We start from the raw sequence: 27,791 nt of genomic DNA, 5'->3' as shown, positions 1-27,791 counted from the left end.
TGTGGCTTATTTAATGTCTTTGTTTTGAAGTGTTTTTCAGCATTTTTCTTCATTTTGTTTAAATTTTAGTAAGAATTTAGAAGCAAAAGGGGGATTTAGGTTGACTTTACTTGGGTGAGTAAAATCATCCTTGACCTCTTTATGGATTTGATATTATTTACTTTCAAATGTAAAAATTCTGTTTGTGTCTTGGACTCCGCAGAATGCCAAGTGATATGCTCATTAAATATTTAGCACCTACTACATGTAACTTTGACCATCAAATTTCTTATTATATTTTAAAAATAAAGGTTAGAAATTTGAAGGCTAATCTTTCTAGGTAATTTATACTTCTAAAAGAAATCATTTTAAAAATGATTTTTTAGTGCAGATTGGTAAAAATGAGGGAAACTAATTCTATACTTAGTTCCATTGGTCTGACATGAGAAACCAAAGGTAAAGGATTTCCTGAGATGTCTTCCTTATCTTCTAATATAACCAGCATTTGGCCTGGAAAGAGAACAGAATTCCTTTGAGAAATAAGTACTAAGAAAAATAAAAATTAGACTAACATAACTGGTAATGCTAGTAGCTTGAGCTGAATTTGATCATAGTCATGAAGTTTTCTAGATCTGTGATAGATGTGTTTTGTAAGTTATGCTTAAATGGACAAAGAATATGTCATTTAAAGGAACATGCCAGCCTTGAAAAATGAAGTCTGTCCCTGATTTCCTTGTTCATAGGTTGGGTTTTTTATACAGGTTTTTATAAAGTGAGGAATGGGCTACTTTTTCAAGTAATTAAATGAGGAGGGTGATGTTGAGGAAAAAAGTAAACATTTCAAAGGAAGCCAGCAGGCAGAATATGGAATTTGATTGGCACAGAAGTTAAAGATGATTATAGTTAGAATGAGGCTGCATACTGATAAGGAAGTAGTTAAGTACATTTTGATTGTTCTTTGTAGTTTCTGAATTAGAGATTTATTCATCTTGTCCTGGCCCAGTAGCTCAGTTGGTTGGAAAGCCTTCCCATACACCAAAAAAAATGTTGCAGGTTTGATTCTCAGTCAGGACATATACCCAGGGTGTGCGTTTGATCCTGGGTTGGGTCTCATACTGGAGGCAACAGGTCCATGCTTCTTTCTCATATCGATGTTTCCCTTTCTCTTCTTCTCTATCTCTCTTTCTCCCCACTTCCTTTCTCTCTAAAATCAGTAAACATATCTTTGGTTGAGGATTAAAAAAAAAGATTTACCTTATTTCATATCATTCTCATATATTTTTACAGTTTTGCTTATTGTGTAACAGAAATAGCATTACCTTCTACATTAGATCAACTATTAGGTGTGGTTTTAAATGGCATGAACATTCATTTAAAATCATGATTCACCATTGTATTTAGAGACATTCCATTAAAGAATAAAAAGAAGAACGTTGATTGTTATTTTTAAAATTGTATTAGGGATTTCTATATTGAAACAGAAAAACAAATGAAAAATAAAGGGAAGTACCACTATTTTCTTAAAAAAAACACTTTATTTATTTATTTTTAGAGAGAGAGGAAGGGAGGGAGAAAGAGAAGAGAAACATCAATGTGTGGTTGCCTCTCATGTGGCCCCCCCCACTGGGGGACTTGGCCTGCAACCCAGGCATGTGCCCTGACTGGGAATTGAACCAGCGACCCTTTGGTTCGCAGCCCGCGCTCAGTCCACTGAGCTATACCAGCTAGGGCGGAAGTACCACTATTTTCAAATATCACAATTATATCAATTTAAAACTCTCAAAATAAAAGTTGTCAAAAGCTTTAAATCAGGTTTTATAATTATTTGAGTCTAATTTGCAGTTAAGGAATATTTTGGATTTAATTGAAGATAGGAAAACTGAAAATCTGAAATTACTAAGAATTCTCTTTAGAGAGAATTATAGAAGACACAGATATACCCAGGCAACTTAACACATCTGAGTGTGATGATGAGACCAGTAAGGAAAAAGGTGGGGTTTGCCTCTGTCTGGTTTGGGGCCTGGTTTTTACATCAGTAGAAAAGGACCTGGAGCTTAACATACAGGTGGCCAGTGTAAAAGAACAACAGCTCACCTCAGGGGATTTTTGTTTTTCCTGAAGTTAATCATTTCTAGCATGAATACCAAAGTTGTATTCAGGGATCCCATGCCCTGGAGATGTTAAGCTGAAACTCTTACATCATTACCCCCAATGCATTTGTATCAAGGTAAGAAGAGGGAGCTAAAGTGGAAACTTGGTCACTGGAGGAATGTGGCAGCAGTGGCCAAAGGTGTTCTGAGGTTGAGGATGATTGTAAGTTCCAGAGCATGAAACGCCTCTTAGAATTTGTGTTTCGATCCTTTGCCAAGGCCCAGCCAGGTTACCTGCCGCCTAGAAAAGAGAACCAGCCCTGCCTGGTGTAGCTCAGTGGACTGAGTGCTGGCCTGCAAACCAACAGGTTGCTGGTTCAATTACTAGTCAGGGCACATGCCTAGATTGCAGGATTGGTCCCCAGTTGGGAATATGCAAGAGGCAACCACACGTTGATATTTCCCTCCCTCTCTTTCTCCTTCCCTTCCCTTCCCTCTCTCTAAAAATACATAAATAAAATCTTAAAAAAAAAGAAGTATAATAAAACAACATAATAGACTCTATCAAAATACAAATTATTTTAAAGAAAAAGAAAAGAGGACTAGATTCTGTGCCCTTACCACTTGCACAAGGTTCATCCCAACAGCACATTTTCTTCAGTTTACCATACACCAATAAAAATTTTGCTGGTTACGCCAAAACCCCCCCCAGAAGACATTAAAATTAATCAGATCTAGATAAAGGGGAGCTTTCTATGCCTTATAAAAAGGCCCTGATTATATTAAAAACTTTTGAGTTCTGTAGGTCACATTAAAATCAGCCAAAATTGTAAGGCAACGAAGGTCATGCATATTTCTTATATCCCAATTGACATGAAGTCAGATTTTTAAGAAAAAGACTTAGTGATGGGCCAAAGGTCAAAGATACCTCAAATGTTTCTGTTGAAGTGATCAGGAATACAGTGATACTAAGGTGGAAACAATATGTAGCAGGATCAGTTTTGATGGGAGAAGAGAGTTTGGTTTTTAAACTGGGGGATTGAGATACCTTAGACATACACATCCTGTTGTAATTATGGGCCGACTGCTCCTGAGTAAAACTGGGGAGTTTGCAGCCATGCAGGTAGCTGAATAGACTAGATGAAGACCCCGTTAAGAAGTGGAAATATTAGCACACACATCTTCAGTAGGCCAACCTCCTGTTAAAATCAAGGCCTTTTAGAAGCTGAGTGATTTCAGTAGTCAATATTGAAAGTATTTAAATGACAAAAAGTGCAAGGTGATTAACTGAATAAAATATTGTAATTGCTGTATAATATGGTATTGACTGCAAAGCTTTCTCAGAATTTGGTATAGCATCAGGAATGTAAAGGGAGTGACTTCGGGCCAAGATGGAGACGTAGGTAGATACACTCTGCCTCCTCGCACAACCAAAAGAAGGACAATAACAAATTTAAAAACAAAAATCGACCAGAACAGCCACAAATTTGAAGCCTGACAACCAAGAAGGTAAAGAACATTCATCCAGACCAGTAGGAGGGGAGGAGATAGGCAGCTGGGTGGAGAGGACATGCAGCAAGGCAGTGGCTGGCAGACTGGGCAGTCCCACATTTGTGTGCATATAATGTGGGAGGAACAACTAGGGAGCGAGACAGATGGTACAACCCAGGGTTCCAGAGCTTCAAATCCTCTGGCTATAAGAATCTGCTGGCGTTGTGGTGGTGGGAGAAACCCCTAGCCTCACAGGAGAGTTTGTTGGAGCGACCTACAGGGTTCTAGAATGTACACAAACCCACCTACTAGGGAATCAGCACCCGGAGAACCCAGTTTGCTTGTGGGTAGCAGGGGAAGTGACTGAAAGCCAGCAGAGAGCTGAGCAAGCGGCATTGTTCCCTCTCCGACCCCTCTGCCACAAGGCAGAGACGTGGTTTGCCCAACCCTGGTGAATACTTAAGGCTGTGCCCCTTACTATGTGACAGGTATGCTGAGACAAAGAAATATGGTCCAAATGAAAGAACAGATCAAAGCTGCAGAAAAAATGCAAACCTATCAGATGCAGAGTTCAAAACACTGGTAATCAGGATGCTCACAGAAATGGTTGAGTATGTTCACAAAATAGGAGAAAAAGTGAAGGCTATGCAAAGTGAAATGAAGAAAAGTATACAGGGAACGAACAGTGAGGGGAAGGAAACTGGGTCTCAAAGCAACGGTTTGGAGCAGAAGGAAGAAATAAATATTCAACCAGAACAGAATGAAGAAACAAGAATTCAAAAAACTGAGGAGAGGCTTAGAAACCTCTGGAACAACTTTAAATGTTCCAACATCTGAATCATAGGGGTATCAGGAGGAGAGGAGGAAGACCAAGAAATTGAAAACTTATTTGAAAAAAATAATGAAAACTTCCCCAACCTGGCAAAGGAAATAGACTTCTAGGAAGTCCAGGAAGCTCAGAGTCCCAAAGAAGTTAGACCCAAGAAAACACACACCAAGGCACATCATAATTACATCACCCAAAATTAAAGATAAGGAGAGAATTTTTCCCCCAGATTCTATTTATTTATCTTTAGAGGGGAGGGGAAGAGAAGGAGAGAGGAAGAGAAATGTCAATGTATGGCTGCCTCTCATGCATCCCCTGCTGGGGACTGGCCTGCAACCCAGGCACGTGCCCTGACTGGGAATCTAACCGTGATCCTTTGGTTCACAGGCCCCCACTCAATGCACTGAGCTACATCAGCCAGTGCAGGAGAGAATCTTAAAAGCAGCAAGAGAAAAGGAGATGGTTACCTACAAATGAGTTCCCATAAGACTGTCAGCTGACTTTTGAAAAGAAACTTTTGTAGGCAAGAAGGGGCAGGAAAGAAGTATTTAAAGTCATGCAAGGCAAGGACCTACATCCAAGATTACTTTATCCAGCAAAGCTCACATTTAAAATGTAAGGGCAGGTAAGGTCAAGTTAAAGGAGTTCATTATCACCAAGCCCTTGTTACATGAAATGTTAAAGGCACTTATTTAAGAAAAAGAAGATGATGAAAAATATTAAAAGTAAAATGACAACAAACTCAAAACTATCAACTGAACCAAAAACAAAAACAAACTAACCAAACAACTAGAACAGGAACAGAATCACAGAAATGGAAATCACACGGAGTGTTGTCAGTGGGGAGGAGGAAGGAGAGAATGGGGGAAAAGGTACAGGGAATAAGAAGCATAAATGGTAGGTACAAAATAGACAGGAGGAGGTTAAGAATAGCATGGGAAATGGAAAAGCCAAAGAACTTACATGTATGATACATGGACATGAACTAAATTAAGAGGGGAGAATGCTGGTACAGGGGTGCAGGGGAGGGAAATAAAGGGGAAAACATGGGACAACTCTTATAGCATAATCAATAAAATACACTTTTAAAAAATGTAAATGGAGTAGTAAGTGGAATGGATTTTTTTAACCAAACAATTTATTAATAAACTTTAAACAAGATGTTCAGATAACCCAAGTTAACCCATATGCAACTACAATATTGCATTTTAACATTTTAACCACCTTCTTTCTCATTTAGTATCTTTACTATACCACTTACCATATTCTCTTAGGTATTACATTTCTTCATGGTTCCCTCCGTTCCATGGTTAGGCTGCATGCAATGGTGTACACACAAAGTAGGTATTACAGATTTTGAATTGAACATTTCTGCTCTTAAAAATAATATCTGTAAGACTTTGGCTAGGGGGGAAATGTCATTACTGCTTTTGATTTCCCCACTTTGCCCAGTTATGTATTTGGTTTCTGCAGACAGTGAGCAATTTCTCTGTTAATAGTGTTGGACTTAACACAGAGTGCCAGGAACCTTGTTTTAATAACTAAATCATTTAATCTATCATCTATTTTTATTTTACCTATTGATAAAATGGAGCTGTTCTTTGAAGTTATCAGGTCTTAGTATTTTTGTTTTAAAAATCCCTACTCAAGGATATGTTTGATTATAGAGGGAGAGAGAAAGAGGGAGGAGAAGAGAGAGATACCAATGTGAGAAAAACATTGATTGGTTGCCTCCTAAACACACCCAGACCCGGGATGGAACCACAACCTTTATGTGTACCAGATGGTTCCAAATGACTGGCCCGCCCAACCTGGGGTTTAGTGCTTTTACTTACAAACTTAGGAAGATGGGAGTGTTAATATAAAGCAGAAAGTTCTGTCTTTTTGGAGCTGTGGGAAAACAGTAGTTGAACAATATATTGGATTTTTTTCTGCCACTTTTTTTTGAGTTTTTAAATATATTTTATTAATTATGCCATTACAGTTGTTCTATTTCCCCTTCATTCCCCTCTACCCTGCACATCCCTCCCTCATCATTCCCCCCCTTTATGACCACGTCTCGAGTTCTTTAGATTCTATATTTCCCATACTATTCTTGCCCTCCCCCCTATCTATTTTCTACCTACCATCTATGCTACTTATTTTCTGTACCTTCCCCCCACGCTTCTCTTTCTCCCACTCCCATGTTGCTAACCCTCCATGTGATCTTCATTTCTATGGTTCTGCTCCTGATCTAGCTGTCCTCTTAGTTTGCTTTTGTTTTAGGTGTACTTCTTAATAACTGAGTTTGCTGTCCTTTCACTGTTCATCTTTTTTATCTTCGATAAGTCCCTTTAACATTTCATATAATAAGGGCTTGGTGATGATGAACTCCTTGAATTTGATCTTATCTGAGCACTTTATCTGCCCTTCCATTCTAAATGAAAGCTTTACTGGATAGAACAATCTTGGATGTAGGTCTTTGGATTTCATGACTTGGAATACTTCTTTCCAACCCCTTCTTGCCTGGAAGGTCTCTTTTGAGAAATCAGCTGACAGTCTGATGGGAACTACTTTGTAGGTGACTGTCCCCATATCTCCTGCTGCTTCTAGGATTCTCTACTTCATTTTCATCTTGGCTAATGTAATTATGATGTGCCTTGGTGTGTTTCTTCTTGGGTCCAACTTCTTTGGGACTCTCTGAGCTTCCTAGATTTCCTGGAAGTCTATTTCCTTTGCCAGATTGGGGAAGTTCAGAAGGGGAAGAGGAACAGCCAAGAGTGGAAAACTTATTTGAACAAATACTAAAGGAGAACTTCCCCAGTCTGGCAAAGGAAATAGACTTCCAGGAAATCCAGGAAACTCAGAGAGTTTTTTGCCACTCTTATTAGATTTAAACCTAAAATATTTTCAGAAACCATTCTGTTTTCCAAAAACATATCAGACATACCTATAGAGCAGCTGACAGTAGCAGTTAGTATTATTTTAATGCATTCTTTCTCTGTTTTACAGATTTTAAAAGTAGTATTTTAACCTCTTTTTGAAATTAATTTTTACCTTGTACAAAATAGCGTGACAGGTCAGTTGTTTCAATCACCTTTTACATTTCAGTCTGTATTTATCATAGACTCAGAAGTCCTGTATTTTGCAGCTGGTTGATTAAAAACAAAAGAATTGTACTTTTCCTTTTTACCTTCAGTGGTCTCTGGGGATGTACTTGGGCCCAGCGTTGCCAGGCACCTGCCATTTGCCTCTTCCTCTTTTAATTGAATGGCAGGCTCATAGTGCAGGATTGCATCCAAATCACAGAAGAATTTCACAGTTTTAGAGCTGTCTCCAGAGTTGTGAGCACATTTAACTGTTCTATATTTGTATAGGAGATTTTTGGACTTTGCCAGGCACTGCTCTCAATCTCTGTATACTCCTAGAGCTTGCAGCCTCTTAGCAATGTAAATAAGTATTCGTTTATTTCTCGGTGTTCCATGAAGTTTTCTTCATATATATTTTTTCTGCTCACTTAGCAAGCAAAGCTTTAACCTCTTCAGTCCAGTGCTTTCCTGCTCCACTCTCCATGTTGAAAGTGACCAGGAAATTATTTACTAATTCTAGCCAAGGTTTTGTTACCTAGGAAACCAGACACTCATTTTCAGTAAGCTCTTAAGTGGCTGGAAGGATCTAGTTTAACTGGTACAAGCTGCCTGAGGGGAGTAACTTGAGAAATTGCCAAATAAGCAGGCTTTGTGATTAAAGAAAACTGGACCTAAATGATTCCTGACCTTATTCATTTCAGCTTTTAAGGGAAAAAATTACCCTTGAGACAGAAGGGAAAGAAAACCATTTTTAAATAAGATTAATTTTCTTACATAATTTAGTCTAGTTTACTATATGATTGTTGATTTTTTTTAATTGGGCCAGAAATTGTTTGGCAGAGATTCTTTCTGCCCTAAGGTTTATCATTTAGGCTAATTTCTTTTCCTCTGATAACAAATCTCTCAGTCAGTTTTTTAACTTATAAAGACCCCATCATTTCCCTAAGTAAATCCTAAATCATAAATAATTCAGTCTGTTAGGGTGTGTAATTTTTTCAGCATAGTATTTAATGCATTGATAATTTAGTAAAATCATTTCGATTATAATTTTTTACTTTCCAAGTGCATTTTAATGTAGTTTTTCTTTTATTGAAATGCCTAATTATAATACGTAATTTTGAGATTCTTTTTACAAATAAATCAGTGTATTAATGTATACATACATAAATGGTAGAGATTTACTTTATTTCTTAACTGATATTTATTCTTTGAAACAAAATTTTATTAACAGACATCCAATACTTACAGCTCTTGTTGAGAACCATTAAACACTGCTGAACAGTTAGAACCTTTATTTTCTCATTTGAGTTTGTACTCCACAGTGGTGCAGACCCTCTGAGCCTTATCATGTGTTCCCCACCTCCGGGGTGGCTTTTGGTTTTCTTCTCTGTGTCATCACCTAAAATTACTAATGCAGGAAATGAGATACAGATTGCCTGGTTAGATTTAGGTTTTTAAATGCAGCATTTTTTTCTGACAATAAAAGTGTCCTTTGTTGGAAAAAATTTGAAAAGTGTAAGAAAGCAAAATCAAAATTAATAAATTTTTCTTATAGTTCCAGTATTATAAGCAAGCACTTTAACTGCTATGTTATTTGGAGATTTTTGTGTATAGCTATGTACTTATCTACATATTCAACCTCGTTTAGAGGTCACACAGTACAGAGTTAGAAGCACAAATTCTGGGGTTCAGATTGTCTGTTCTAATCCTGGTTGTTCCACTTGTGTATGATCTTGGACAAGATATTTAAATTCCATTTCTTTAGTGTCCTCATCTCTAAAATGGGAATGGTAATCAGAGTAACTACTTCATAGGATTGTCGTGAAAGCCTATTAAGTGAAATCATTCATGTAAATGTTTAAGACAGTGCCTAGCATATTAGAAGCCAGACAATATCGTCTACTGCTATTGCAGATTATTATCATGAGTAGCAGTGACCACTACTAGTAGCATTTAATGTGTGGTCAGACTGAATTCATCAGTTCTTCTGAGAGAAGGATGTTTCCTAAAGTTGATGACCTCAGTGGTGTAAGTTTAAGTCCATATCTTTTTATATTCGCAGGGGTCAGGAGAGTGCTGGTATTGTCACCAGTGATGGGAATTCAGTACCAACATACAGAACACACAAGGTATATTTGAATATAAAAAAAGTTGATTACAAAGGTAACAACAGCCAGATGTTAACTAATATATGAGGGTGGGAGAAGGAAATTTGAATAAATAATTTGCACATAAAAGTTAATCTTTGTCTCAACCATTTCTATTTGTCAAATTAGGATGCATTTCTTTCCCAGTGATCATTTGCTAGACTGATGCAAGCAGGTCATATATTTAAATACTTTTAACATGCTTTGAATTTTTAAAATACAAATAGTTTATGATATTTGACAAGTTTTATGCTTAATACACCAGCCCTTCAGATTCAACATTGTGAATGTATTAAATGCCACTGAATGGTTTTCTTTACAGTGGTTAGTTTATTATGTGAATTTCACCTCAATTTTTAAAAAATGCTTTACAGTTCTTACAGTTAAGTCCTTTTTTAAGATTAGCATTCTGAAGCACAGAGAAATTAAGTGAACTGCTTTGTTTAATTCGGGAGTGCCTGGGCAGGGTCTTAATAAAGCCTCTACTCACTAGCCACTAGTCTGTTTTTTTTCCTAAGATGAGTTTTTACTTTGACTTTGCAAGGGAATGGGTCTCATAAATCATGTCTTTACTGAAGACAATTTGAAGAAATTATATACTTCAAATCTTGGAATTGGACACACGAGGTACGCTACTACAGGAAACTGTGAATTAGAAAACTGTCAGCCCTTTGTCGTTGAAACACTCCACGGGAAAATAGCTGTGGCACACAACGGTGAATTGGTTAATGCTGCTCGATTAAGGAAAAAGGTAAGTTTCCTTTAAAATTTTTTGAAAGATTTATTTATTTTTGGACATAGGAGAAGAGAGGGAGAGAAACATCAATGTGTGGTTGCCTCACACACAGCCCCACTGGGGACCCAGCCCACAACCCAGATTTGGAAAAAGTTGATTTATGGTTGCTATTAGAAGCACGAAGTCAGGGTTCTTAGTTTATGGACTCTTAACTATCACCTTAGCTTTGTCCTAAAAGCATAAGAATAAATGGAGTGTAAACCTGCAGATGATAAATATAAGAAAAAATGATATGGAAATAATTATAGGACACAGCCTGAGAAAGGGGCAAAGCAAGTTATATTCTGTTTTGTTCATATCATGGTTTTTGGAGCTTTGTGTTTTATTTATTTATTTATTTATTTATTTATTTTAAGATTTTTCTTTTTAGAGAGGAGAAATGAGGGTAAAAGAGGGAGAGAAACATCAATATGTGGTTTCCCCTGGTGTACCGCCCAATGGGGACCTGGCCCGCAACCCAGGTACCTGCCCTAGACTAGGAATCGGACTGGCAACCCCTTGGTTTGCAGGCCAGCACTTAGTCCATTAAGCCACACCAGCCAGGGCTGGAGCTTTTGGTTTTTATTGTGACTATCTCTTTTCATCTGTCATCCCCCCCCCCTTTAAACTACCTGGTATTTTTATATTCCTGGTAGCTTCTTACTCATCCATTATTGCCATTCATTAATAAATGCCAAGGTTCTTCAGTTTATTAGGTTCCAATAATCTTCATTTGGTAACCCCAAATAAAAACCTCAGGCAGTATTTAATAATAGGTAACACACACACACATTCTCTCTGCCACCTCCATCCCCCAACCCCCGCCATTATCTCTTTAGCATTTCACAACCAGGCACTTCACACTAGATTAATAGTTAAACAAGTTGATGGTGAATCGATGGGTGAAAAATACTTAGAACCCACATTTCTGTACAACTTGTCCTTCTATTTTCGATTCTAACTTATTTCCCAGAGCTTTGTCCTTCCTGCTCTTAGGCTCTGGCATTCTAAATAACAATAATATGTAGGTTTTTTTGTCCCCAAATTAAAAAATTTTTAAATTCAGATAGAAAAATATAAAAATGAAATAAAATTAATTTAAAACTCACCACTTGGAGATAACCACTACAAGTTCAGTTCAATTGCTAGACGTAACACCTTAACCCAGATGCCGGACTTCATCTGTAACATCCAGCTGCTCCCTGCAAATGTTCTGTAGTGTCTGTTTAACCTCAGCCTCTGCATGACGGTGGCGATGCCCTTGTCCTGGTCAGACTTTCTCAGAACCTCCTCATCGTCAAAGAGTGTACCCAACCAGATTTTATTACATCTTTTACACGTGATTGTTCAGTACAGCTGACTCCTTTCTTCTGCTCTATCAGTGGTTAGTAATCAGTGAGCCAACAAACCTGGCTTGAGGGCCCCCGCTCTAGTGTGCCAGTCTCGGGGGAATGTGTCCTATTTGTCAGCAGTGTCGGGCTGAGAAAGTCAGCGCCACATTCCGAATCCTTATGCCTTCTCAGCCCTTCTCTCCTCCTTTGCAGCTCTACATTCTTTCATACTTAGCTTTCAAAAGCTTTCCTATACACTTCCTAAAGCACTTTTTTCCCTGCCTGAGAGCCTTCAGAGACCAACTTCCCGAGCTGTTCTCTGTTATCATATGCACATACCATTTAACAGAAGGCAGGATTTCCATAACTCATCATCCACACAGTGCCTTATCTCTTCCTATTACGGCGGGCTACTGGGTGAGGAGTGCAGTGCAGTTCTAATGATTACACTTTTCTGCCTTCTAACTAGCTTCTGCGCCATGGTATTGGTCTGTCAACAAGTTCTGACAGTGAAATGATCACCCAGTTACTGGCATATACCCCTCCTCAGGAACAAGATGATACCCCAGACTGGGTAGCAAGGTAAATGAAGTAAATTTAAGCTTGCAGCTCTCATAATGAAAGCTTTGCCTAGCATGTGGTTATAAATGAAATTATTCATTTAATTATTTAATTAATTCTAGGATTAAAAACTTAATGAAGGAAGCACCCACAGCATATTCCCTACTTATCATGCACAGAGATGTTATTTATGCCGTACGAGATCCCTATGGAAATCGTCCTCTATGCATTGGTCGTCTTATTCCTGTATCTGATATAAATAATAAAGGTAATGAATTTCAGAAATTATAATCTCCTAATGCTTTTTCTAACTCCTGGTTTTTTGGCACACGCTGAAATTGTTATGTATATTGGAAGCATATGAGTAAGAAGGGGCTGGGTGAAAAAGAAAAAAAATGGTACTTATTTTTAAAGTATATTTCCTCAAGTATTTCAGACAATGAGTCACTTTTAATCAAGAGACATTCTTAATTTTTCCTATCTAAATTGCCTATTCATATCCTTGCCTAGCTTTTTCATTTGTGATTTCCGTGATTTTTCTTCTTGATTTATCAGGTCTTGTTTGAGCCATGAAATGCTTGAAGGAATCTTGGGATCATTAATTTTTATCTTTGGCTCAAGGCACATGAGGACCCATGTGCTCTTAAAGTCATGGAAATGGATATTCTATGAATTTTTTAAAATTATGTATCTATTTGGTATTTAATTGTCTTGAAATGGGCAGCCTCTTTTAAAATTTCTTGAATCCATTAACTGAATTGTCTTGTGATTTACAGAGAAAAAGTCTTTAGAAACGGAAGGATGGGTGGTGTCTTCAGAATCTTGTAGCTTTTTATCTATTGGTGCAAGGTAGGTTTTCTTATTGAGTGTATTAGATTTTTCCACATCAACAAAAAATTTAAAAAACCTTTACATACAAGTTTATTTTGATGTCTCCTAGAAGACGTATTTATAAATGCAGGGTTTTTTGTACATGGTGCTCAGCATTTACACTGACGTTAAAGTTCCAGTAGTATTTTCTAATTCTGAAACTGGCATTTTGCTTTCAAAATGCCACGAGACATTTTAGAAAGGAAGAATTCTCCTCAACAAGGAAGAGCTATGATAAAAAATTAAGCCAACATAAAAATGTTCTCTAGCCTTTATTCTTTGAAAAATCAATAAAAGTTAGGCCTTTTCTTTCCCCCACCCTCATGTACAAAGAGGTTTTGTGGGTTTTTTTTTTAAGTTAGAATTTAGGGGTACATTTACAGAAATTACTGCTACAGGAGTATTATTTATTTTTTAAAGCCATTTCTAGACTTTATATTAAACTAAACCATCTTTCCTTTATAAGGGGAGGGGACTCTGTGTACTTTATAATAAATATTATCAGCCTTAAGTTTATTTAAAGTCTTTTTAAACACTTTCCTAAGATATTACCGTGAAGTCTTACCTGGAGAAATTGTGGAAATATCTAGACATAAAGTCGAAAGTCTTGCTGTCATACCAAGGTCTGGAGGAAACCCAATGGCTTTTTGTATCTTTGAGTATGTTTATTTTGCAAGACCAGATAGTATATTTGAAGGTGAGTAAAATTTCTTTATTAATATAAATCTGTTATCTCATTACACAAAGGCATATCTGGCTCTTTGAAGGCACATTGTAGATATGGCACTAGGTCTCCCAAGTCATAAGATCACAATTTTTTCCTTTTATATGACTCTTGGGTATTATTGTTCCTTAAGGAGTAAGCATTAATACTGGTCTTCATATATGTATTGAGGTCACTTTTTCAAAAACAGTGAATTTCCGAGTTTATGTATTCACACTTCAGTGTTTTTGTAAGTCTTTTTGTACTCAACCTGTAGAGTTCTAACAAGGTAGTTTCTTAGAATAGTGATATAATTCTGTGTTATGTTATACTATGTGAAAATAATCAATTTCCTTTTCAAACATTACAGACCAAATGGTTTACACAGTAAGATACCGGTGTGGGCAGCAGCTGGCAATTGAAGCCCCTGTGGATGCAGATTTGGTTAGCACTGTGCCAGAATCTGCTACACCTGCTGCTCTTGGTTATGCTGGAAAGGTATTTTCTCTTAACACTCAGTGAATTGTTCTTCTAGCAGTGGAACTGGGATTCCTTGTATGTAAAGAGAAAGTCAGTTTATTGTTAAGTAAAAAGAAAATGTTTGTTCCTTTACAAGAGTTACTTATTTTCCAGCCTTTTCATTCCATGGTATTGTTTTAGTGGAGTCCACAGAAAGGTTTACCTGAAGACTAGGAGAAGGGTCTTCATTTAAAAAAATAACATCATGAATATATATAGATATTCCTCAATGTTCACTATGTTGAAAAGTTTGACTTACTAATTTTTAAAAGAAACAATGTGTGCAAGTTTTAGAGAAGTATAGCCTTGAGATGGATAAATCACCTCCTAGACTGAATTTCCTTAGTCTCTGGTTTTAAATGTTATTTTTTCTGACAGTAATTTATTCTTTGTCATGTCTTTACATGCTTAGTGTTCTCTTGCATTATAGAGAAATCATATTTGAAAGAGAAGCATTACAAATTCCAGCACAGTGAATTGGTTTTCCCACCAAGTATATTACTTACAGTGACTTTTCTTTTTGCCTTTTCCCCCTACAGTTTAAATAATGAAGGAAAATTGTAGTTTCATAACACAGATTACAGAATAACATTTTAAATTTTTACATACACATTGAAAATAACTTAGAGAAAATAGGAACCAAAGTTCTCTGTATATTGCTGCTCATTGTCCTTTTACTTATTCTCTGTCAGTGTGGGCTTCCGTATGTTGAGGTACTATGTAAAAACCGGTATGTAGGAAGAACCTTCATTCAGCCAAACATGAGATTAAGACAGCTTGGTGTTGCAAAAAAGTTCGGAGTATTGTCGGACAACTTTAAAGGCAAAAGAATTGTTCTTATAGATGATTCAATTGTGAGAGGCAATACCATCTCACCCATAATCAAGTTGCTCAAAGAATCCGGTGCAAAAGAGGTAAGTACTATTAAAACATATCCCAAAGCACCAATAATTAACAGTATGGTACTGGCATAAAAATTGCAATTCAGGACAGTGAAGGAAATGTATAGTTCAATATGATAAACTGACATTTTTCAAATTAAGTGTGTTTAGAAATAACTGCAGCATTGTGGAAAGCATGTAATAACCATTCTCAAACTACATAATTAATTCTTAATAGATTACAAAGCTCAGTAGAAAAGCTTAAAGTTTTTAAAAATTAATTTAAAAACTAACCAAAGCTACAAAACAGTACTTTTAAGTTTTTAGAGTATTAATTACTTTCTTCTTTGAAGATATAGAAACAATCCTAGTGTGATAAATTTGACACACTAGGTTACATTTTTAAATTGCAAAGCTTATTCTAACTATTGCAGTAATTCAAATTACAGAAGTGAGATAGCACTTACGATTAATAGTTGGATGCATTTAAAAATCAAATCTAGTGTAGGAGAAAGTAATATAGAAAGCAGTATGACTATATTGAGAAAGCTTCAAAGATAATTATGATTTTTCATCCTTTTTTATGACTGGTTATAATCTGGAATTCTGTGAAAACTAATGTAATAAAAACAAAGGTATAAAGCAAATTCAACATCTATTACAGTAATAAGAAAAATTAAAGACAAAAGAAGGAGAAATGGCTTATATATCTACCAGTAGGAAATAGTTTAGTAAATTGATACATCAGTATGATGAAGTATAATGCAACAAGTAAAAAGACTTCATAAGGAAGACTTCATAACTTGGGAAAATCTTTGTTGTTATAACAATGATAAAAATTTAATGTGGACATTGATTACAGCCATGTAAATACACCTGATAAAAGGCTGACAATAACAGACAAAGTAGACAAAAACAGCTCTTTATAATAGGAAGGATTTTTGTTATGTCCTGATAGTTGGTTATCCTTCTTTTTAAAAAGGTAAAATAAGAATGGTGGGCAAAGGGGCCATTTAAGTGTTACAAGAGAAAACGGAGATGGTCCTAGAAAAATAAAGTTGTTACATGATGAAAAGTCGGAGAACAGAAGAAATGTCCTCGTTGGTAGGTGACAGAAGGAAGCAGTGGACAGCCCTGTAACAGGGATCCTCCTTGATGAGTGGCTGACATTTTGAAATTCTTGTCCTGGACACTTTGGAATCTAGAGCAGGGCTATTCAGATAGGATTCTTTAGTAATGAATGAATTCTAAAAGTAGTTTTGACTGAATGTTGGAGTTCTGTTTGTACACCGCATGATTTTTCAGGATTCCTTTTCGTCTACCATTCAACAACAGAAATTTTGTAGTTTGCTTTATTTCCCATTATGTTGTTATTGAATAGTCTGTAAAAAATGGTTTTATGTTAACATTTGTTAGTGACAGCGTTTTGTGTAATTATTTTAACAATGAGGGTGTGAAATGGTTTCTTTCCAAGGTACATATTCGAGTAGCTTCACCACCAATTAGATATCCATGCTTCATGGGAATCAACATACCAACAAAAGAAGAGCTTATTGCCAATAAACCAGAATTTGAGCAGCTTGCTGAATATCTTGGTGGGTATTGAAGTTCCTGTAAACTTTGTTTTCAGTCTTTACACTTTTTTAATAAAAAAGTGTTAAGTCTTTGTTAAAAGTAGATGCTGTCCTATGTTGAGCAGATAGATATTGAACATTACTCTGAATAGTGAGGGTGCCTGGTGTACAACACACCACAGTTAGGTGCTATGTTGGAGAGCGGGGTCAAGGTGAGGTCAGAGACAAAGGATGAAAGGCTTTTCAGGCAGAGGAAATTGCATGCGGATATCAGTTACAGTCTCCCAAAAGTCAGATCCTAAGAAAAACAAAAATGACTTCACCACCGATTCTAGTAGAATAATTTGGATGTGGATACAAATAAAGTGAAGCGCTTATGTCAGTTTATCTTTAATAATGAGGCCAGAAGACTTGCAGAGCTAGGTTATCCTGCATAAGACATTTGCCTTTTAAATTCAGGTGAAGTATAAACTATTTCAACGGCACACAGATATTCAGCCAGTGTTCTTTTCACTGGTTATGCTTATGCCATGCCAGTTAAATATTTTGAATATCACCCAGTTGCTACATTGTGAGCACTCACCCTTCTAGGAATGTATCTATATTATTTTAATAACATATCTATATTATCACCAAACTCTACAGTGAAGCAGTGTTTCCCTTATCTTAGACTTAGGAAGAGAACCCGGATTTTCTTGACTTCAAAATCTGTTTTCTTAATCATGAAAATTACCCCTGAAGCCTTGCGAATCCATTCTAGACTTGACTTGAAGCGTTCACTGCTTTTTAAGTCATGTTGTCTCCTAAACTCCAATTTAAAATTTAATAATAAAGGCCTCAAGATTTATCGATTTCTTTTGCACACTTATTTTTTAAATTTGTTTTAATTTTTTTATGTGTTTAAGAGAGAGGTAAAGGAGAAATTTTTAACCTGGCTTAAGTTTCTCTTTGTAACTATTCTCTTTTATTTTTTGTTTTTATTTTTAACTCATTTTATTTTTTTGGACGGAGACCTACAGTCTTATTTTTTCTTTACAATTTTGAGAAAGGGAGGGAGGGAGGGAGAGAAAGAGCCATTGATTTGGTGTTCCACTTATTTATACCTCCACTGATTGAATCACTTTATGTGCCCTCACCAGGGATCAAACCTGCAACCTTGGTATATCAACCTTGGTGTATTGGTTCAGTGCTCTAACCAACTGAGCTACCTGGCCAGGACCAGGTCTTTCGTTTCAAGAGAAGTCTCACATCCTTTTCCTTTTCCCTCTTTTCCCCTACAGGAGCAAATAGCGTTGTATACCTGTCAGTAGAAGGACTGGTTTCATCTGTACAAGAAGGGATAACATTTAAAAAGCAGAAAGTGAAAAAGCAAGATATTATGATTCAGGAAAATGGGAATGGTGTGGAATGCTTTGAAAAGAATGGTCATTGTACAGCTTGTCTCACTGGAAAATACCCTGTGGAGCTGGATTGGTAGCTGGTAGCAGTGGATTCCATGATTCAAGATGTACAGTTGGTCAAGGAGTTAGAGTGGTTCCATCTTATCCATTAGAGTTAACCAGTTGGTCCATGGAAATACCACATGGTTCTGTTCACCTTTGTAAGTCTTGAGATCTTTTTTTCCCTGAAAGGGGTACCAAAGTGCTTTGCTTTCTTTAATAAAACTAAATATTTTGGTGTTATCTAGGAACTTGGATTATCTTTTCAGTTTTATTTTAGTAGTTTAGTACTTTGAGGCCATCCGTTATAAGATCGTCAACAGTAATATAAAGGTTGGGTAAATTTTCGATTTTAGAGGGGATTGCCACATACTATATACCTTACCACAAATTCTTATAGAATTTTGTGGAATGTTTCTTAGGTGTTATTGAAATTCAGTTATGGAATATTTTCATAATTGAACCTTGCTAGTTTCATATAATACAACAATATTGGCTTTTTTTTTTTTAATACAGGCAACAGCTAGCCATTTCCCCTGGTGAGAAAAGGCAGGTGGTAAGTGGCACTTGCCAGGTCCATGATTTAAAGAGTTAGCAAGCAGTTAGAATGAGATGATGTGATACAAACAAGACATGTTAAGTATAACATTTCATGCACATTTCAAATCTACTTTATCCCAGATGTGTCAAATCTGTAGAGTTCTGACTGTAAGTATGACTTTGGCATTCTTGTCTAACTTTAGACAAGTCTTTTTTTAATGCCTCACTTTTCCCCGACATGTGCAATGGGGTACTTACTGTTACTAAATTAATAGGAATTTGAATATGTCATACTCTCGGTGGTTAGAGCCATCATGTCACACCTGTGTGTTTTAAGATAGTGTGTGGTTATTACCTTTTGTAATGTTGGCTATTAGTCTGCCATTGAGATTTCATTATGGGAAGGGACAAACAGTTTAGCAGTGCTTCGCCCACCTGCCTTTGAGATGCCCTAACAATGATTATAAAAATATGTCTGTGGAAAGTTTCCCTGCATTTGACTAGGACGTGTGAATTATACTACTTAGTGTTCCGAAAGTACAAAGCCCAGCAAACAACCCAGTACATTTGGAGTAAAAAAATAAAGGTTTTTTAGAATTTAAAATTTTAAGTTTTACTTGATCATTTGCAAGCACGAGGTATGTCCAGAAAAAGTCCAGCCATTGCTAATATGAGAACAGTTTGTGTGACACAGATGTAAACTGGCAGCCAGAGAATGGGCTAGAATGCACGTGCATGAACAATGATGACCTCACTGTAGGAGTCAGTGGGGGTGGTAGATGCCCTTGAGGGAGCATGTGCACTGTGTGGCTATGCATTCAAAGTGACTGAGCAAGGAGAGCAACAAATCTGCATTAAATTTTGCGTTAAGCTCGAACACTTCTCTGCAGAAACTACTGGATGATTCAGAAGGTCTTTGGGGACAATGCAATGAGTGCAGCACAAATAAAAGTGGCACAAATGCTTCAAAGATGGTCAAGAATCTTTTGAAAGTGGTCCATGTTCTGGAAGGCCTACAACAAGCAGAACATCTGAGAATGCTGAATGTGTATGGACTATAATCAATAAGGTGCTTACTTCGAAGGCAGCTAAGGCTTCATTGTGCTGTGTACAATGTTTATTGTAAATTGTATCTTCCTCAGTAAATGTCTTATCACGTGGCTGGATACCTTCTGGACAGACCTCATACACCTACGTGTATATACACATACATATCATTGCAGTTAAATGATCAAGTTTGAAATACTGTAGGGACCAATTTTATTTAAGGATCAAGGAGACAGCTACTTTTTTGGAGTTAGTGTACCCATCTAATTTTAGACATCAAGTGACCACTTTTTTCTGCTTAGTTTTATTGAGACTAACATTTGAATTTTTGAAATTTTTTGCTTGCACTATCTAAAGACTTAAAATTTGACAGCTTTCCCCCAATTACTGTTTCTGTAAGATTTTTAAAATATTAAAGTGTTTCTGTGTTATTGTTACCATAATTTGATGTATATAGTTTCCAAGTCCATTTGCAAATTCAATATTTATTAATAACTGAAATCTTTTGTCTTCATTTGGTATGTAGTCTCACACGTTGTAGTCTGGTAGGCCAAGTTAAAACCCTGACAGCCCTTTAAGCCCAAGTGCATCCAGGCAGCAGTCGGTCAGGTAACCTTGTGGCAGTGACACAAGCAAACTGGCATTTAAATAAAGCTCTGGGACACTTGAGCATATAGCCTCTTGTCTCTAGTGTATTTCTCACAGTGGTCTGAAGGAGGCAAGACTTATGGGTCAGTTTTGAACAGCCTTACTTACATTTGATTTTTAAAAACAAGAGACTCAGGGAGAGTACTGAACCAAAATCGCTCATCTGACTTTTCTGTTTTCCATAGTTTTTATTTGGTTTTATCGAAATGCTTTTATAATGGAATATGATACTGTGACAGTTTGGTAATTCTTCAAATTTTTCCATCGTGGCCTTTTATTTCACAAGTTTCTGAAGTCTGAATTACAATTTTTTAAACCAACTTAATCTAAAAGGATTAACTGCTTTAAATTTATACACGTAGAATATTGTAAACCAGAGAAGATTAAAAAATGTGTTTTCACAGGATCTAAATTGTTGTATATGAAACTAAGCCTACTTTTTTGTGACTTCATTGTGATGTGTTGGTGACAAATATACGTAATGAAGTATGTTTAAACGTGTGTGTGCTTTTTAAAAAAAATAGTGACTTTTAGTGAATTATGGTAAGCAGTGTGGTGACAGTCATGTCACATCCAAGCTCCACACTTGACACCAGCTAGTCAGATCTTATTTCTCTGATCTAGGCCCTTACTAAATGGGCCATCTGTTAGGGAACACTGCTGGCTGAGTGGGAGGGACAGAGAAAGTAAAGCACTGTGACTGTGGTGAGTTCTGCGGAAACATGAGTGGGGACAGGGAGAGTGTCACAGAGGAGGCTTATGTTTGCGGTGTGTGTGTGTGTGTGTGTGAGAGTGTGTGTGTGTGAGTGTGTGTGTATGTGTGAGTGTGTGTGTGTGAGTGTGTGTGTTAGTGTGTGTTGGGGGAGTATTTTTCAAATCAAGTGGAATATCATTCAGTCCTAAAAAGAAATGTGCTATCAGCCACGAGAAGACTCGGAGGAAACTTAACTGTGTATTACTGAATAAAAGAAGCCAAGCTGAGAAGGCTACAGACTGTATGATTCCAACTATATGATAGTCTGGAAAAGGTGAAACTCTGGAAACAATAAAAAGACCAGTGACGGTCAGGAGCCAGAGGACAGAGAAGGATGAATACACGGAGCACAAAATTTTTACGACTGAAACTACTACAGTTGACCCTTGAGCAACTGGAGTTTGAACTCCACTCAGTTATTTTTTCAATGAATACAGTAAAAGTATTTTATGATTTTCTTAACCTTTTCTCTCTAGCTTACTTTAAGAATACATCACATATAACATAAAAAATGTTAATAAACATTGGTAAGTGGTCAACAGTAGGCTATTAGTAAGGTGGAGTCCAAAGTTATTGGGGGGAGTCCAAAGTTAATACAGATTTTCAACTGGGGGGTTGGTGCCCCTAAACTCCGTGTTACTCAAGGATCAATGGTCACTATACATTTATCCAAGCCCACAGAATCTACAACACCAAGAGTGAACCCTAATGTAAACTATAGCCTTTGGGAGATACTAGTGCACCCACTTTTAAATACTTTTCTCTTTTAATTGGTATGCTTTAAATAGTTAACTTGTATTATTTCTTACTGTACTAATTTTAGACATCTCTTTCTCCTCCTCTGGAATTTAGCAAAATCTGCGTTAACAAGTAGGCTTAAACTATTCAGTCATTTTAATGTTATTGCCTCAGAAAAGCTTGCTCTAGAAGGGGTGTCCAACTTGCAGCCCAGGATGGCTATGAATGCAGCCCAACACAAAATCGTAAAACATTAAAACATGAGGTATTTTTGTGATTACATGTTACAGTGTATTTAATGTGTGGCCCAGAGATGCCAGAAGTTTGGACAGCCCTGCTAGACCATCACTTGGGTCTCTAATGCCTTTTTCCTTTGGATTTCAAATACAGGCATACCTCAGAGATACTGAAGGTTCGGTGCCAGACCTCCAACTAAAGCGACTATCACAATAAAGTGAATCATAATTCTTTTTTTTTCTTCTTGCTGGTGGAGGGTCATGCCTTCAATTTGCAAAAAAAACCACAGAACACCTGTGATGCGCAATAAAACAAAACAAAAAAAATGAGGTTTGCCTGTAGAGCTTAGTCAACTCTGAGGAAAACTGTCTTCACGTTTCTTGAAGAGGTTAAAATGAAAATCCAGGACTCAGAAAAAGCTGCATGCTCCTTCAAAAGACTTTTTAAACTGCAGCGTACAGTGTAAATTTATGTTTCTGTGTGCAGAAATTCTCCTAGGAGGTTGAGAAGCTGTGGGGTGGCAGGAGCCAGTGCTTTTAACCTTCTGGAAAGGACTCACGGGATTTACCGTTACACCAAACTCCCCGCAGTGTGAGAGAGTGGAAAATGACTGCACAAAAGAGACCCGCATGGGCCCTTGTACTCGTCCTGGGTCACTGAATTTGCTGTACTGAAGGCTACGATTCCCGTCACTACCGACGTACCGGTGGATATGTTAGATGTGGTGGTTAATTTTACGTGTCAACTTGGCTAGTTTATAGTGCCCCCAGCTGTTCGTTCAAACACCAGTGTAAATGTTGTGAAGGTACTTTTTGGATGAGATTAACGTTTAAATCAGTAGACTTGAGTAAAATAGATTAATCTTCATAATTAATGAAGGGTGGGCCTCATCCAGTCAGTCGAAGGCCTCAAGAACAGAGAGGTTTCCTTAAGAAGAAAGAATTCTCCAAATTGCAACACAGAAACCCCGCCAGAGCTGCCAACCTGCTGGCAGCTACAGATTTCAGACTTGCCAGCCTTCACAATAGTGTGAGCCCGTTTCTTAAAATCAATGTACATACGAACACATGCATATACATATTCTATTGCTTCTTTTTCTCTAAAGAACCCTAATAGGCTTATTTTCTTGGAAACGGCATGACCTCCCTCATCCCTTTACTCTGTCCATTAGCAGCCCACTAATTTTCTCTCTGCCTTCAAGTGGGCAGCAGTCCTTCAAATGAGGACTCTAGATCCTCACCGTTCGGTCCAAGGCACTCTCATTTGTCAGAACAGAGCCACTCTGGTTGCTCAGAGCTGTGCAAGTTCCCACTGACGGGAAAGCCTCAGTCCTGTTGGTTGGAATAGGGCTTCAGGAACTGAGGAGCTGGTTCAGATGGCAGAAACACGGTGTGGGCAGGCAGTCCAGCATGGAGTCAGGCTGTCCAGCACAGAGGCTTTACCGTGAAGTGCATTTTGGGTGGGAGGCCCCTGCACAGAAATGGCTGCTAAACTCTGCTTTTTAATCTCTTATTATGTTTTTAATTTGAGCCCAGTTAGCTCCCAGGAACACTTCTTAGTCCTTTTTTCTCCTTTAGTTCATCACAATTTCCCCTTTTCGTTCAGAACCTGTCAATAGCACTGATGACAGATCAGGTCATTGTGTCCTATGTCTGCTTGCCACTTGCTCTGGTCCCATCTAGTCCCTAGGTGGGACTCCTAGGTGGCAGGGCAGTAGCCAGTAGAGCAGCTAGAGCCATTTGCTCTCAGGGACCTGCAAGCAGCTAGAGCCATTTGCTCTCAGACCTGGCCGGTGTGGCTCGCTCAGTAGGTTGCAGCATCATCCCATGGACTAAAGGCTCATGGGGCTGGTTCCCAGTCAGGGCACATGCTTGGGCTGCTGATTTGATCCTTGGTCAGAGTGCATGCAAGAAGCAACCAGTCAATGTTTCTTAAATCAGTGTCTCCCCCCGGCTCCACTGTCTCCCTTCCTCTTCAAAACAATGAAAAGAAATGTCCTCACATGAGGATAAAGATAACAAAAACAACAAAGGCATTTAATTTGTTAAGAAAAATCATGGGTAACTGACACAAGGTATTTGCCATCAGGAGTAAAGATCCCTGCCATCCTGAATTCCACACATGGGAGGCTCACAGTGGCTTGATGGATCATTTCCTATCCGTGTAACCATTACTTGAGTTTTTGTAGGTTTTCAGCATTTGGTTACACATGGCATCAATAGCTTGATAATGAAATATACTGAATAGATTAGAATAACAGTAAGCAAAACAGCTTGCAACCCAGGCCTTAAAATATCTCCAAGTCCAGTTGGGAACCAACTGAAAATGTCAAAAAGTTTAAATCCTAACCAGCCATTGACACTAGCTGTTAAACTGTAATGCCTCCTCAAGGGGTCCAGAAGGTTTTTGGTTTCTAATTCCACCTGGGAAGTATTTAGCCAGATACAGCAGGTGCTGTATCCAGGTGCTGGCTATGGCTCAAACTCCTCCTTGTGCTGCAAGCACTTAATCTAGGGTGACTGTTGAGGACTACTCATTCTCAGGCGTTTAAAGATGTTTGCTGGGCTCAAATGGCTCTGGCAGTTGAGCGAACAATTTGGCTGATGGTTCTTCTTAGGTTTCACATTAGATCTAATTAAGCAGTGTCTAGGTCAGGTGAAAACACAATTCTATGAAAGCGGTTACTCCCACCTGGAAAACCTGCCAGCAAGTCACATCCCAAAGAAAAGCCATGAGAGTTGCCTCCATAAACAGAGGGATTCTTATCAGGGCAGTACTCTATTGATATGGCCTTCTTTTTCCCTGTGATAAGAGCTTGGTTGCTGTGGTTTCAAGGGCAGTAAAAGAGAATGTCAATTGACACAATGCCCAAGGCTGATTTACATCCAGACAGACAAAAACAGAACCTGGGGGGGCATTAAGGGTGCCCTGCAAGAGTGCTCATTCTAGGGATTTGTTAACAGGACGGGAGGCGAAGACATTTTCCAAGCACAGCTCGGCTCAGCGTGGTTTGAATGTCCCTCTAGGAGTTCTTCCCAGTATGTCTGTACATCGTGGGGTGAACATTTAGGTTCTTGACAGCGTGGGCTCTTTCTGCTCTCGATGGCTGTAGGGTTGTTTCACAGCAATCACAATGGAAACAAGTGCAACCATATTTAAGGTATTTAAGATACATGTAGTAATATAATAAGGGTTGGCTAGTGACCAAGTCAACTGTGGGAGATGGTGGGTTCCCACCTGGGGAGAGTGTGGCCAAGGCAGAATGTGGGCTTAGGTAGACACGAAAGCTGGAACTCCCTCTTGCAACTTAACCTGGTAAGTTTCAGAAGGAGGAGATTTAATGAAATCAATGGTAAGGTTTGGGACAGCCGAGAAATTGCTAACAAATGACTATGGGTCATCAGTTTTACTAGAGGTGGAAACTGGCATTGGATGTCAATCCAGAACACATCGTATAATATACATCTATGCCCAAGGTTTGTCATTTTGTTTGCTAGCTCCAAAGCTAAAGAGCCATGGACTAATGCACATTCTTAATTAAACCCACATCCTTAAGCTACTTTTTATTTACTAAATACAAATTCTCAATCACTTGCACTTTAAAAGCAATTACATCAGTTTGTGTTATTTCTCCAATTTGTATAAGAAGTCTTTTAATCCAACTGAATGAGGCCCTTTCACAATCTAAATTTGAATTTACAAATCAATTTTTGGCAGTATCATCCAGCCATAGGAACATACATTATCCATAACACAGACACACATAAAGACACATAGCACAATATACAAAACCCAAAAGAAAAATAATGGATCCAAAAGTAAAGAGGATGACCCCCAATTGACTTAAAAGCAGCCAATTTTCCTGGGCGGAAGCTTGAGCATCAGATGGCTGCTGCCCAACTAGAGACAAGGATGGGGAAGGGAAAGTAGGGTGGTGGGTGAGGCGGGGGGCTGGAAAGAGGGATGTTCTGAGTCACAAGCACAAGGGTAAAGGAAAAGTTTTCCAATGATCCCACTTTTGTTCCAGTTTCACAAGTGTCAGTTTCTCTTTTAATTTAGCAAATGGTGAGTGATTCGCATGTGAAAATTTAGATCATGGGTTACCCTTTTTGCACTCTTCCTTACGGGTGGCATTCCCCTCGCCCCTGAATGCCCTTTAGTATGAGCATCCTCACAAACCTTAATGGACAAGGCCTAGTCCTAACCTGGAGGCACCAAACATGATGGAGAAAAGCCTTCCCTCGAGGACTCCTTCGCTGGTGCCAAATGCAAATGAAGGATACCGCTTATAAGCGCAAAACCCAAATCGTAAGAAGGGGCTCCCGGAGTCCAAACATATGAACCAAGGTCACCAAATAATGGTTCTCTATCTAAACTTAATGAAGTCTCTGAGACCTCAGTCGCAAGCTTGGGAGATGTAGGATTTGAAGAGACTTACCCGAGACCCTCAAGTGCTTCTGGGGAGTTGTTCAGGCTTCCGACAAGTTGGTTTCAGGATGGCATCAGGAGATCCGAGCGTCACTTCAGAGCCCCACAATGGGCTCCAAGGAATGTCAACTGATGGTCACTTGCCAACAAGAATTCCCAGTTTGGGTTTGGGGTACCATAAAGAAGGAAAGTCTTCAATACAAACAGCGATACAGCAGGGTTGGGCTGTTACCTGCATAGAACAAACACTACGGCTAGGCAGCCCTGGAGCGAGGCCGCTATCACGGCAAGACCAGCTTCAGTGTTCAGCTACACCCTGGAAGCTCCAGCCCGGCGCTGCCAACCCAGAAAAAAAGGTGCAGCGGCCAGTCTTTCATGGAAAGTAATCTACCTGCACTGGAGCAGGGCTTACATAGACACAAGTCCACACACCTGGTCCCTGATTGGTCCATTGTCATGCAAATGAGGGCTCAGAATCCTCACGGTTTGATTGGTCCAAAGGCACTGTCCTGGTTGGTCAGAATAGAGTCACCTGTTTGGAGCTGGGCAGCTCATTGGAAGGGAAAACCTCAGTCCTATTGATTGAAGTGGGACTCCAGGAAATGGAAAGATGGCTCACGCGGCAGAAACCCAGTGCAGGCAGGCAGCTTAGTGTCAGGCGCCAGTACAGCACAGAGGCTTCTCCACGAGGTTCACGTGAGAGGCCCCCGTGCAGAACTGCCTGCTAGGTTCAGTTTTTCTTTTCTTTAAATTTGAGCCCAGCTGGCCACTAGGAGCCCTTCTTAATCCTCAGGCTTCACAGTATCCATTTCCAAGTACAGAAACAAAGATAAGTTACACCAGTGAGACCCTTCCCGCTCCCACCCCTGCCTTCTCTCTTCCAAAAGACATGGTAGTTTAAATGACTTGTACATTTTGGAGAAGGCTTTATGGGCAGGTGAGACTTTAGGCTGCTGCTACAGTTTCTTACCAGCAACACCTAGGGACACCAGAACACCCTATGCGTTTTTCATGTATTGCTATCCATGCTGGGCTGCCTTCTCAGTCCAGCCAAAACAGAAAACCCTCATCATTTCATGTCTGCTACCTTACAGTAGCTTCGTATTTTCACATTACGGCCCTGGGCACTTTTAGCAATTAATATG

At 38.4% G+C, this 27,791-nt stretch overlaps 1 protein-coding gene across 1 annotated transcript in view; it reads left to right on the top strand.

Annotated features, from left to right (window-relative positions):
* The window catches only part of PPAT (phosphoribosyl pyrophosphate amidotransferase), a 36,636-nt gene extending 15,683 nt beyond the window's left edge, over positions 1-20,953 (top strand). The window contains exons 2-11 of the mRNA XM_037162259.2: positions 9,517-9,583; positions 10,146-10,352; positions 12,177-12,289; positions 12,391-12,536; positions 13,045-13,117; positions 13,684-13,835; positions 14,212-14,339; positions 15,053-15,274; positions 16,716-16,836; positions 18,096-20,953. Coding sequence (XP_037018154.1) covers positions 9,517-9,583; positions 10,146-10,352; positions 12,177-12,289; positions 12,391-12,536; positions 13,045-13,117; positions 13,684-13,835; positions 14,212-14,339; positions 15,053-15,274; positions 16,716-16,836; positions 18,096-18,292 — 1,426 coding nt within the window. The 3' untranslated portion in view covers positions 18,293-20,953. The remainder of the gene's footprint in view (positions 1-9,516; positions 9,584-10,145; positions 10,353-12,176; positions 12,290-12,390; positions 12,537-13,044; positions 13,118-13,683; positions 13,836-14,211; positions 14,340-15,052; positions 15,275-16,715; positions 16,837-18,095) is intronic.
* The last annotated feature ends 6,838 nt before the right edge of the window (positions 20,954-27,791 follow it).

The sequence above is a fragment of the Artibeus jamaicensis genome, unplaced genomic scaffold (assembly GCF_021234435.1).
Source record: "Artibeus jamaicensis isolate MK-2021 breed Jamaican fruit bat unplaced genomic scaffold, CSHL_Jam_final contig_889, whole genome shotgun sequence".
NCBI classification, from domain to species: Eukaryota; Metazoa; Chordata; class Mammalia; order Chiroptera; family Phyllostomidae; genus Artibeus; species Artibeus jamaicensis.
The sequence above is the reverse complement of the archived record's forward strand: the minus strand, read 5'-3'. Positions and strand labels throughout refer to the sequence as shown.